Below are 13896 nucleotides of genomic sequence, written 5' to 3' on the forward strand. Positions count from 1 at the left end.
CACCAAAAATAGCTAAATATTTTTCATAAACATTGAAGAGAAATAATTTAAAATAGTTTCTTATGAAATGAACGAACTTTCATTGCGTATATAAAATTATTATACTACAGTAGTAGTATTAAGAAAAAGTATTACAACAAGCATCAATTCTTTGACTGGAAAAAAAGGAGAATGAGATCATAAATCAAGTATATAAAAATCTGTAAATTTTATTAACTATATTTTCTATTTCTTTTTAGAAATTTTGCTATTCTAATTGTTCATTTTCCACACTAATAGCATTTTGCAACACATTATATTTTGTTAGTAAAGAAAAGTCTCTGACTTATTTAACTAATGCATTAAATTTTCATTCAATTTCATTTTCTAAGATTTTTTTTCCTATAAAGATATCAAGAAATCTGATTATAACTTTCATTTTTATATTGCATGCAGAAATTTCTTTAGCCCTATATTCTTTGAAAAGTAAGTGATCTTTTAAAGGAAAATTTGCTGATATTCTCAATTCTTCAGAAATGTTCAATCATATAATGTATTCATTTTTGAAAGATCAAAGTAAATTTAATATATATTTTCTTGGCATATTGTAACAAGTTCTTACACTTTTGAATGAAATTACTTGCATGAAAAATATTTAAATAGTTCACTAATAATAAGCTTAACAAATGACCTATTAATAAATAGTAATCATGTGCAGAAAATCAACAAATGAACTGATGCTATTTAAAAACAAATTCACATAATTTAATACAATATTCAAAATTATCCCTAAAACACAAGGATTTCCCTATCTAAATATTCTAAAAGAGATGAAAGAAGAATCGAGTCAAAAAAGGTAAATACTTTCCTCCCACTATTTCCTCAAACTGAGGAACACCTTTTATATGAATCTCTGAAAACCTTATCCATTTGAAGATGAAAAATCAAACACAGTGAAGAAAATACCTTGATATAATTCAGCAAAATTACTATACGCAAAATGATATAATTTTATTTTTCAGAAAGAAAAATAAATATCTGCATAATTTTAAGGCCCTTATATAAGAATTATTAAGAATGAGTAATTTTTAGTCTTTTAATGGTGCCACAAACCCAGTTTTATGTATATTATTTTAATCTTACCCTTGATGACATTTTCATATAGCATTCAATCACAGATTCATATTTTTTTTATGAAACATAAAATGACAGTTGTGATTCTAAATTTTGATTTTTATTTATACTTAATTAAAACTTTCTTCAATAAAAAGTCCATAATCTTCTTATGAAATTAAACAAATAAAAAATGTTAAATTATACTGAAATGCATACTTCCCAGAAACTATTATCAGATGAGCAAATTAAACAAATAAAAAAACATTAAATTATACAGAAATGCATTAATGCTCAGAAACTATTATCAGATGGAGCAATCTCAGTTACAAAGAGCAAGATCCACTAATTTGGCCTCTCTGAAAGTCAAACATTTTCAAAAGGTGAGTGGGGAGAAATGAAAGGAACAAAGAAATTCCTTCATGTTGATGTAAGCAACTTAGTCCAAACATAAATTATAAGCTGCTGCTCAGATTCTGTAATATTTATTTTACATAGCAGAAATTTCTGTATGATTTTCTAGAATTTGTAATATTTTATGAAGTTAACATAGATCTTCATATAAAGATGATTTTTTTAATCAGGCAAGCTGGCAATTCTCTGATCTAATATCCAACACGTCATTGAGTGCCACTACTGTACCTGTAATTTATTAGTAGGTCTACAAACAAGTCCATTTGCCCAGATATGTTCTTAACTGCTGATACTTATAAAAAAATAGCATATTCAAAATTGATCTTATAAGCCTTTTATTAACATTATCATAAAACTAACACATAGTGTCTTTAAGCTTTAGTCCAATATGTAAACTGATTATCTTCTTGTGGATAAGCTGAATGAGGTCTCAGATCTCTATACTTTCCTAATCTCAGTCTCTCTAACAAAATGTCCCGCCTCTGCCAGGAGAACTTGTAATTATCTGGTTTATGAAGGCAAGGGTATTTTGGCATTGGAGGTTCTTCTTTAAACGGTTCGATCATTTTCAGACGTTTCAAAAGAACCTCCTTTTTTATTTCTTTCGGATCTCGGTACCTGTCGAGGTATCTAAAAGGAAATAAAAATGTATCATTCTTGTTGTAATGTTGTGCACACTTGCTTTATTCCCATAAAGATTTTATTCACTTTCAAAATGCAATTTGTTCATCCTTACTTATTAAAAGGCTCCAAATGGGGAAAATGAACTTGAGGTCTAATGTATAAGGGTTTCTCAATATATTCAAAAACAGGTTCTTGCATATCTATGAAACAAAGATACAATTATGATAAATCTTTTAAATTATAATGTGAATATTTAAAATATATGATTAAAATTATATTATTGAAATTGTAAGTAAAATGTTTAATTTTGTCTATTTTAATAGTAAAAATATTTACCATTTATAATGCACTCAGTAAGCTCAAATTACATGTGTTAATGCAACAGCATAAGTAATCTTTCTTTATAGTAGTAAAGCTTGAAAATTTAATAACTCACAAGAGAAGAAATAAAATGATTTCCAAACTACATGTTTCAGGTTTCATTCTTAAAACACATTGGCAAAATGAAATTTCAATTATGGAATTATACAATAAAATTTTTTCCAATCCTGTTTTTGCCAAAATCAAAAATATGACACTGAAGACAGATTGGGCACACACTCATAATGCCACCAAAAGATAACACAGGAATTACACTGGATGGAAAAGAGAAGATAGAGAACACTGTATAAGGCACTGAGGAAATAAATTCTTTTGGATGACCAAGCTGGTGTTGATCTTATGAGGAAGCTTTACACAGGCAGGCTTAGATGGTATGCAGCTGTTGTAGCCTCATGCCTCGGCTTGATGTACAGAGAAATGATTACGATGATAAGTTCTTATACACATTATTTAAATATAAACTAACTTTACATAGTATTTATTTTGTGAGCTAAGCATTTAATTCATACATAGTAAAAGAATCAAGATTAATTATTAAGGTAACATGGTGTAAAACATGATGGCAAAGCTTACATATGATAATTAAGCATGAACATCGTGCACAAAAAATAAATACGGAAACTTTATGCATCGTTCTCATTACAGTTATACCTTATTTAAAGCAATAAATCAAACAAATGGAAATCTTTCAATCTATAGCTTTTTATTAGCAGAATATTTATAGTTGTTGATAACCCCCATTGGTCTAGCATAATCAGCGAAAAAGAAAGAAAAGGGGTAAAGAAAGCCAAGGAATTATGTTAAAAAGAAAGTGACCTAGTCTCTGTTGATAGAATAATTAGGAGTACATAGGGAGCATTTAAGGTTGATATATGACCAATATATTTTCTTGAAAGACTTTCATAGGGCAGCAGGCCTTATTTGAATTTCACACGGAGGAAAATCTGTAGCAGCCAACATAACACAATAAGCAATTTGTTGCTAAAATGCACATTCATTTACAAGTTTCTGAATAATATTAATTTATATCAAAGACAGGATAGAGCTAATGACCTTTTATCTTCAGTTTATATTTTGTTGTCATGTTTTTAATCCAATATGTTACTGATGGAAATATTTGTAATTGATACAAAACTTTAACTACTAATCAATACAATTTACCCAGAAAAAAATCTCATGCCAGGGTAATATTCACATATTTACTCTTTAATTACTAAATAAATTAAAACACTGTTTAAACCAATGATATATTTAAACATTTGAATGAAAGTAAAATTCCAAATAAAATTGATAGATTTCATTTTTATACAGGATAATTCAGAATTTATGGTACTAACCTTCAATGGTGGTATATAATATTTGCTTTATATACAGAAATATATGTATGCAAGTGATATATTGTGGTACAACATAAGAAAAATAGTCAACACTGTTACAAAATTTAATGTTGCAGAAATAAATCATTTGTTAAACATTTCATAGAAATACATGTTCATAATTGCTTCAACTGACTATTAAACACAAGTCAAAGGTATGATATGCAAAAAGTTTTTAAGATGACATTTTTCACACATATATACAGAAGGTAATTCCAAAGCAATTTGAAAGGGTGGCTTGTAAACCTATATTAAATGAGAGCTAACAACTTTCAGAAATTACTATAAAATGCATTACTACTGTTTATGAATATTGTTGTGTAATTAACTAGGTATATGCATAAAACTGAATATCATATATATGTAAAAGTTAAAATGTTTAAGTAATCATTTATTAAACAATTGTGAATATATTATATCCATTCACATGGACAATATTCAATTAGTAATTCTATAATTCTATTCAAGTTAGAGGAAAAATTATAGAGAACATATTGTATAGAGATTGTTTTCATATTGTTTTTATTTAACAAATAATTAAAACCTTTCTTGAACAGAAATTGGCACATAATTATCAATATCCTCTAACATTTTTAATCACAACATGCTATTAGCAGAAAAATTTAATACATACATTTTCATAATTCTAAACTTACTCAGAACATTATGGAAAAAATCAGTCAAACTCTCATCCCAAGTACACTGATAAAATGATAGGCCTGCAGGTGTTAATGAATCTTGGTGTTCTTTATAAAAATCAAATGTTTTAAATGTCCTTTCCTTCAGACTCAAACTAAATATATAAAATAATATAATAGTATTATTTAGCAAAAAGAATAACACATATAAAAGTATATAAAACATCATATAAGAAGTGTTACAACAAGAAATATCATTTAAGTATTTCATCATTTGATTACTCTCATCAATGAACATAGTTCAGAAATTCGAATTTTTCAAATTAAAAAAGCGGTCAAAAGAAAAACTGAAACTCAGCATTTGCCTAATAATTGAGCTAAAGGAATAATTGAACCCATTACTGAAACTCCTTTATCAGAAAGGCAGATCAAATGAATTGCAGTTGCTTATATGGGTAAATTACAACAATGCAACAATTGTCATATAGGCATAGTGCAAACTGATGAAGCAAATAATTCTTTTTCATTTCAAAACTATTTTAAAAAATAGAGTTCTACATTCCCACCCCTAAAGTATATATATTTACCCCCCCCCTTTTTTTTTTAAAGTTTCAGTCACTAGAGATGCATACACATTCATCTTTGCTATAATAATTTATAGTAACATAATTGAAGATAAAAAGCAAAACAGTCATCAAAAATGTATTGCATAGATTACCAGTTTGCCATTCTAAAGAATGCTTAGGAAATGTGTAAAATATTAATTGTTTCATACTTTGCTGGTTAATTTTTGGCATTCTATAGAACAGGGGTGTTTGTGGGACCCCAAAAAATCCCCGGAAACTTTTACAGACTTACTACCGACATTTTGGAGTTTCGAGAAGGGGGGGGGGGGGAGAAATGGAAAATTACGATTATGAAGTATTGAATGACCTAATTATAAAAGTTCAATGAATTACTTTTTTTGCAAAATTAAGACCTTTGAACCCAGGTCACGTGATCGCACATCTGGTCGAACGAAGTCTCTCCCTTTTTTTTCTGCCGCGCCTACTTGCCGAAAAGAATCCAGAAGAGAATGTCCGAGAACCGGGGGAATGAGTCATAACTCGCAATAAGGAAAGAACAAAAAAGAAGTTTTTCCCCCTTTTCACGCATTATCACTGCCTTTGGAGAAAGAAAGGAAAAGTTTTCACCACACACACTGACCTTGCGTTTTCTGCTTTCAAAGCAAACAAAATTACCCAGATCAAAATAAATAATTCATTATTATTCCTACTTCCTTTTGAACGACGATCCCCGGAATTTCCGGGTATCGAAGTTCAAAATCCCCGGAATTCCGGGGTTTCCCCGGAGCACAAACACCCCTGATAGAATGTTAGATTTCAATCTATGTCAGTAACATTAATAACTAATACAGCTTAAGGGGGCTGATTGAATGATTAGGAAAAAACCATTGACCAAAAGAAAAATAATAAATAAAAGATCTATAATCAGTGAGGCGACTATTTCATATAATCTATTGAAGAGGGGGATACAAGTAAAACGAAACATATTTATGAACATATGTATATACATATGATTACAGATCTAGGAATTGTTAATTCAAGTAAGAAATTATTTTTATTCTTATTTGATTTAATATTTTAGAATTAAAAATCATTATCAAACAAATAATTTAAAATGATTTTAATCTTTATAATAGATTAATTAAAATTTGCAAAATTTAAGAAAATTATATCATATAAAACAAACAAATTCTAAATTACCAAGGAGCTGGTCTCTTTATAGATGAAAAATCAAGCTTTTTTTTCTGTTTGTATAAAACAAATACTAAGCGATGATATCCAGTTCCTCTCATCGGGAAAGGTTGAAGATAATCACATACAATTTCACCAGATTTCAGATTATTGCCTTGAATATTTCCACTAAAGAGAGAATAAATAAATAAGACATAATCATATTAAAATTACTAAAAACAGTTTGAATATGCTTATGGTAAAATACAATTCTAAAAAAGCAAAATTACATCAGTTATTTATACTTGCAATTACATAACAAATCTAATTTAGAAATAATAGAAAATTATTTAAAGTTTGTGCACTTAAAATGGTTTTATACCTTAATAAAAACAACATTAAAGGTAGATATTCAAATAGAAAATTGACTAACAACCCTTCTTTGTACTTTGTGTGAAGTAATGTCATGTTACATATTGATAAAACTTCAGTATTCAGAGGTAGATATTGAGATATATAATTGATCAACAACCATTCTTTGTACTTTGTGTGTACATTAAAACAGTAAATGTCATGTCACATATTGATAAAACTTCAGTATTCAGCTTATGAAAAGCCAATTAACTGTACAAATAGCCATCATTTCAAAGTAAAATGATCAGAAATTTAACCTATAAATGTCTATGTATATCTATATCAATGCTACTTCAAAATATAACATAAATTGGTTTTAATAGTTGAATGTTCAACAAACTTACAAACTAACTTTCAGAATTAGATTAAGTTTTAAAAAATTAAATTGCATCAATAAAAAACAGGAATGGTTTCCACTAAAAAAAAAAAATGGCAATTTTAAATTATCCATCTGGTTTGATGCATTTACACAAGAATTGAGAGATGGAGGCTTACATAAACCAATGTAGATATTCAGAGTGTGTATCCAGCAAATGACCATCTAGATTTGTTAGAACTAATGTCCATAAATCATCAGGTTTACTGTCAAATGAAACATGTGGTGCCTTTGTAACCTACAAATGAAAAAAGTATATTTATTTTACAGACTAAATTCAAATACTACTCATAAATTGAATCATAATTTGAGATGATTTAGGCAATTATTTTTTTTGCATGTAAAGTTAATATACATGTCAAAAATTAAATTTAACTATTTAATTATAATGTCAGAGAATAATCATTCACAACAATTTTTATAAAAATAATATAAATAGTAATAATAAGTAGAAGACAAAAAAGAGACAGACATATATGGAATAGTTAAGGGTAAGTAGCACATTACTACACGAGATTAACTAACTAATTTTTAAAAAATAAATGGATTGCAATAAGAAAATTTAGAGCGAGAAAAAAAAAAAACTTTTGTTTTTAATTTTAAAAATTTATTTGATGTACAATTAACCTCATTAGAAAATTTTTCAAAACTTGTTCCTTCTTATTTCCTTTTTAATGCTTTGCTGGTGAGATATGCAAGTAAGAGCATTAGATATAAATAATTATAATATGTAAAGATAATATGCAATAAATAAATTGTATATAACACTATTAAAAAAATAGAATTCAAAGATAACAATTAATAACTTTAGAAACTCTCCAAAGCATAACCACAATCATATGATATAAAAAAACAAATAAATACACTTGTAATAAGAAATTATGTATAAATACATTTGTAATGGAAAATTCAAAGTGAATACATATACAATTAAGTGATTATTAAGAATACTTTAACAAATTATATCATTGAATTTATCAAATATATTTAGCAATAAATTTTTAATAAAATTATTCAAAATGCCCAATTATTTTTCACAGAATAGTGGTGGTCTTAAAAAAACACAACTAATGTAGCTTAAATTTAAAATTTTTATCATCATTGATTCAATATGATGATTCATTTTGGAATAAAAGATTTGTATATTTTCACATTTCACAGAATTACCTGAATGATCCTTACAAAAGTAAATTATTATAGCTATCACTTCAGATCAGGATTTATTATCAAATTCAGTACTTACAGAGACAATATTATATCAAATAGTAGATATGTTCAAATGTTTTTGAACTCCAGTTTTGTTTGTTCAGATTGTGTGTTACAAAACTGTAATTTTGCTATCCGGCACGGCATGCTGAGCTTGGCGACTATTTGGCGACTTGGCTGTGAATTTGGCGACTAAATGGATAATACCAGAAAGTTCAAGAAGTTTCATGATCCATCCAGTAATAACAGAGATACACCCAGGTACGCCCTGATTGGTCTGCAGTTTCTAGCCCCGCCTCCCGGAACTATAAAAGACGAGCACTCAGAAGCTACTACTCTAATGAATTTTCGGAAGTAACACCTATTCTTGCAGGTGTCCTCAAGGATCTAAACTAGGGCCAATTTTATTTTCCTTGTTTATTAATGATATCCCCAAGCAATTTAACACTATGTTGTGCATGTACGCTGATGACACTGCAATACTAGCTAGAAACAAAAATCAAAATTTCATTACCATAGCTTTAAACCGACATATTAAATCTCTTGAGGACTGGTTCGTCGAATGGAAAATTGAAATAAATGCTAGTAAAACTGAAGCTATAGTTTTTAATAAAAATAACTGAAAAAGAATTTTTCCCCAGTTAAAATTAAAAATCAAACTGTCCCGTGGTCTAAGGAATGGAAATATTTAGGTGTTATTCTAGATAGTAAATTAACTTGGAAACCCCACTTTATTTACACAGCTAAAAAGTTTCGAGACCTAACTCGTAAATTTTATCCCTTAATTTCTCGAAACTCCAAAATGAGTAGACAAAATAAAATGCTTATTTACTCTGCCTACTTGCGTCCAGTATTAACTTATGCCTGCCCTGTGTGGGGATATGCTGCCAAGACTAATCTTAGACTTATTGAACGCCAGCAAAATAACTTAATTAGAAATTTCTGCAATATGAAATACTACATGCCCAATACAAATATGTACTTATGCCTAGACTATCCCCCTCTTAAAAAAATTCATTAAAAATCTAGCCACTAACTTCTTTAAAAACATGGATAAGAATGAAAATGAAGCAATAGCTAAAATCCCTAAATATAAACCATCTACAAACTCTAGAAGACCCCGTAATATACTACTTTAATTTATCTCAGCCCCTTAGTTTTTCTTCCTAACTTTTATTTTTTCAAACTCAAATTATACTGTATCTCAATAGCCAATTCTAGCTCACAAGCAGTAAAAACTTACTAAGCCCAACGGCAGTGTACCCCCCCCCCCCCCACCCTCACCCTAATATCAGACAATCACAATGAGTCCTGACACTCGTCATCTCCAAATTTCGTCGAAGACGGCCACGGCAAAGTATAGACAGCAAAGCACTTGAAAGTCTCTCCTTACCGGGGATAAGCCCCTGCCGGGGCTAGGCGCCCCGTAAACCCAACCATCAAGCTGCGAAGAAGTCGTGTGGATTGTCAGAAATGGTGTGTGCGAGTGGTCGGAGTCGCCGACGAGTAAACAGATTTGAGAGGATCAGACAGCAAGCAAGCTGCTGAACTATTAGAGATTAAATGCGCTGCATCATTACAATTGAGTGGGGGTATTTGTAGCAGAAGAAAATTTTTGTAACAATATTCTACTCTTTTAATAGTGATTTGCTTTAAAAATTCATGCATTTGCACATAAAAGAATACAACTTTTGAAATCTGTGCTCAGATAACAAAATGTTATAAATCACTTTTTTTAAAAATTTTACATTGCAGCAGTTTTTTAGATTCAAGATATTATATTCACTTAACAGTTTTACATGAACAAATGCACTACACATGCTATTTACACATTTTACTACCTATACTTTAAACTAAACAAAACTCCAATTTTTTTTTTTTTGATGGAGAAGAATAATTTATAATATTTTGCCATTAGAACAATGAAGTGTACCTCTGATGCATATAATATGTTGCCACTATGGACTGGAGAGACATATTCATCATCATAGTCATATCTAATTGTGAGAGGCACTTGAGGCGTGAAGTAGCCATGCTGATACAAATCAGAAAATATTCCATAATGATCAGCTACATTTTGAAGTGCTTCAAGACCATCTGTGGCCAACCAGTCTTTCTTCACAGCTGTTATATCAATCTCCTCTGAAAGAAATATGCACATGAAACATGGAATATAATCTTAAAACATGAATTGATTTCAGAGTAAATATATAAAAAAAAAAAAAACCACATTTTGTCAATAAAGTATAATTTTTAAAAGATGAATTAAATTTAATTTGAATCCTAATTTAAGCAAAATTTGCAGGGGAAAAAAACCCAATAAAATAATAAACAATCCTAATTTCATAAGCTAAATCTGTAAATGAACACTATTTTAACTGATATTTCTGATAGTTTAAAGAGAAATCAGAAATTATTAATTCAATAGTACATTTTAAAAAGCAATTATGGGTAAAAAGTTCCCATTATACTTTAAAGATATTCTTCCTACTTTATTCTATATTATCTCATCAGTAGTAAATTTTGCAATGTATCTTATTTGGACATAAAGAAATCAAGATTAAGAATAGCAAAAACAAAGCATTTAAGTAAAACAAGAAAAAATAGTTTCCCCAAACTCATTTAAAGTATTCATACAAACAAAATTATACAAATATTAATTGTCTGTTATAAAAAGTCAATCATCCTTTAATGTATACAGCGTTATCATTGAATACCTGGAAATTTATATTTACTAATTTTACAGATCATAATAAACATGTGCTCTAAATTGAGATATAAGACCAAGATATTTCTTTATAGCCTGCAAAAAGAATCCAGTTTCATAATTTCTTAACAAAATGCTGCTAAATTTGATTATAATTCCTTTGCAGCTAAATATGCCATGAAAAAAGAATTGTATATATATATATATATATATATATATATATATATATATATATATATATATATATATATATATATAAAATATTGAGCTTCAAATAATGTCCTAATGCTGTCATTAATACAATGAAGAAAATGTTGCAATACCTAATCAATATTTCAAAATATCTTTTCACCAAATGAATAAAGAAAATTTCTCTATACAAATCTTTGAAATTGAAAGTAAATCATTTAGAGGTACAAATAAAACTTAGCGAAAACTGAAAAATAAGCATTTGCATACATGAAGAAACACACTGCTATTTTCCCATGTGAAGGGGAAAATAAAATAAAAAATGCTGTGAGCTAATTTTTTTTTTTTTTTTTTAATTCTTCAAAGTTACTTCTACCAAGAAAAAAGGGAGGGGGCAAATGTTTTATTAAGAAATATTCACAAAATTCAATTAGAGGAATTTGATGAAAGTTGTTTAACCAGAAATTTAAGAATACAGACAAATTATAAAATCATAGCACAATAAAAACAAATGCTGTGAGCTAATTTTTTTTTTTTTTTTTTTTAATTTTTCAAAGTCACTTCTAACAAGAAAAAAGGGAGGGGGCAAATGTTTTATTAAGAAATATTCACAAAATTCAATTAGAGGAATTTGATGAAAGTTGTTTAACCAGAAATTTAAGAATACAGACAAATCATAAAATCATAGCACAGATCTTATGGGCAGGTCAAGTATACTGAAATGTCATCTTACTCTTGATTGATTATAGGTCTGAAATATACAAAAATTGACCCTAATAAGAATTTTTTACCAATGTATTAAGTAAAGGACCTTATGTCAAACACAACATCACAGATATAATGGCAAGTGGGATACTATAAATAACAAAAATTTTAAGTGTTGAAGGAACTTACTATCCAAAGCTATATACATATTTTGCATCTGTTATTTATGCAACTAAGATGTTATACTACTGAAAATTTGTATTGAATTAAACCTGTGTTATACACCTTCTTTGGAGTATTAATTTCTTTAATGTAATTTTTTCGTCAATAAGTCCTTGTAGTGATTGCCTTTTGCATTTGTAACTTTATGTTTCATTGTAAAAATGAAGTTCTTTTTGTTTTATTTATACTTAAGGTTCATCCCATGATTTTAAGATCATTCTTTAATAGACAGCATTCAAAATTTCAGAACAAAGAAATTTTTAAGCCTTAAAGCAGATACAATAAGAACATAAATTAAGTCAAGCTTAGAATTGAATTTCATCTGAATCGTGATAGGCGAATGGAATTTCAGAAATGGTTGCTGATTTAAGTTTTACTGCATGCTCCTAATTCAAATAGCAGAAAAAGAAAAATTAGAAACTACACATTACTTTTCGAATGCAATACATTTCTATGTGCATACATAATATAGACAAAAGAAAAATATATTCTTTGCATATAAAGATAGGTAATATGAGATGAGTTCTATTAAAACATGAAAAAGTAAAAAAGAAGGTCTTTGGGACAAAACATAAAACAAATTCTATGAAACAGAAATTATATATTTCTGTTTCATCAATACACAGAGTCATAACTGAATAAAATTGTATTTACAACACAAATTTATTCAAAATGTTGATTAAATTAAAAGCAAGAATATAACATATAGCCATGATTTATAATCTTTGACCAAAGGCAGGAGAAATGTTGATCTGATAATGCACAAACAAACAAATTTTCTTGAAGGAATTTTTTTTTTTTTTTAAATTTACACTTTTAATTTAAAGTACAAGGACAATTTATCCATAACAGTAAATAATAAAAACTCGAATGTATGGGGCAAAAATTAGCATTTAGTATCTTATTTGATTTAAAAAGAATTGATAACTTATACACACAAATAACTGGAACTTACGTATTTTATCTTCATCAATACACAGCTTTTGGCTAGCTTTACAAAGCTTTCTCCATTCCAATCTGTCTTGCAGACTGACGTTTTTGCTTTTCGATTTTGCATAACCAATATCAATTCTTTCATCCAAAACAGGATCCGGCGCATTAAGCTCTTTAAAAGAAAATGCAAAAATTTAATTAAAAAAATACCTTAAATCATAAAGGTTAAAGTAAGCTAAGGAAAGAAATCTAATATGTTATTAGGTTTTATATTTTAATGAAAAATTAATTATTTTCTCCATCACATAAATATTTAACAGTATGAATAATATAAAATATTTATCACGATATTTTAAATAGTTTACCTTTAAGTCTTTCTTCTAATGATGACATTTCTTCAAGAGGTTTTAATACCGTCTTACGATAGTTTTCTTTGCGTGCAAGATACACGGGGGTTGAAAGTTTCGTGAAGTAATAACCTAACCATCTTGACTGCCTTTCTTTTCTAACATGACGCACATGTGTTAAAAATATATCTTTCACAAACTGTTTGGAAACACTAAATTTTATAGAATTCCCAGCAGCACAAACTGCCGACATGATTATTTTTATTGTTTACAAAACAAATCCTAGCATTCCATGTCTCATTTGTTGCCATTCGCAATAAAAATTGAAAGCTACTCAAGTAGCATAATTGCTAATGAATTAGGAAATGCATAGAAATGGAATTAGAATGAATCGTTCCATAATCCTTGAAAATGGATTTGTAAAATGATTATAATTTGAAAAGAAAAAAGGAAATTTTGGATAAGGTGTAATAAAATCATAAGGAATGACATAAGAGCGTTAGGTTCATTTAAGATAGTAAGAATTATATTTTTAT

At 28.2% G+C, this 13896-nt stretch overlaps 1 protein-coding gene across 1 annotated transcript; it reads right to left on the minus strand.

Annotated features, from left to right (window-relative positions):
* Positions 1–1824: 1824 nt before the first annotated feature.
* Positions 1825–13656, minus strand: LOC129985237 (39S ribosomal protein L38, mitochondrial-like). The gene is made up of 8 exons (XM_056095192.1): positions 13379–13656; positions 13036–13185; positions 10191–10399; positions 7171–7289; positions 6292–6450; positions 4544–4680; positions 2243–2330; positions 1825–2136 (listed from the first exon to the last, which is right to left on the minus strand). The coding sequence occupies exons 1-8, from the start codon at positions 13611–13613 to the stop codon at positions 1878–1880; spliced, it is 1356 nt and encodes a 451-aa protein (XP_055951167.1). The 5' UTR covers positions 13614–13656; the 3' UTR covers positions 1825–1877.
* Positions 13657–13896: the final 240 nt, after the last annotated feature.

This window comes from Argiope bruennichi, chromosome 9 (genome assembly GCF_947563725.1).
Source record: "Argiope bruennichi chromosome 9, qqArgBrue1.1, whole genome shotgun sequence".
NCBI classification, from domain to species: Eukaryota; Metazoa; Arthropoda; class Arachnida; order Araneae; family Araneidae; genus Argiope; species Argiope bruennichi.

What these genes read in the sequence shown, in the direction of transcription:
- LOC129985237 (XM_056095192.1), bottom strand. Translation starts at nt 13,613, where the DNA reads ATGTCGGCAGTTTGTGCTGCTGGGAATTCTATAAAATTTAGTGTTTCC. An exon ending in ACATATTATATGCATCAGAG is followed by an intron (nt 7,290 to 10,190) that starts GTACACTTCATT and finishes TTTCATTTGTAG; the next exon opens with GTTACAAAGGCACCACATGT. An exon ending in GAATATCTACATTGGTTTAT is followed by an intron (nt 6,451 to 7,170) that starts GTAAGCCTCCAT and finishes TTCTCTCTTTAG; the next exon opens with TGGAAATATTCAAGGCAATA.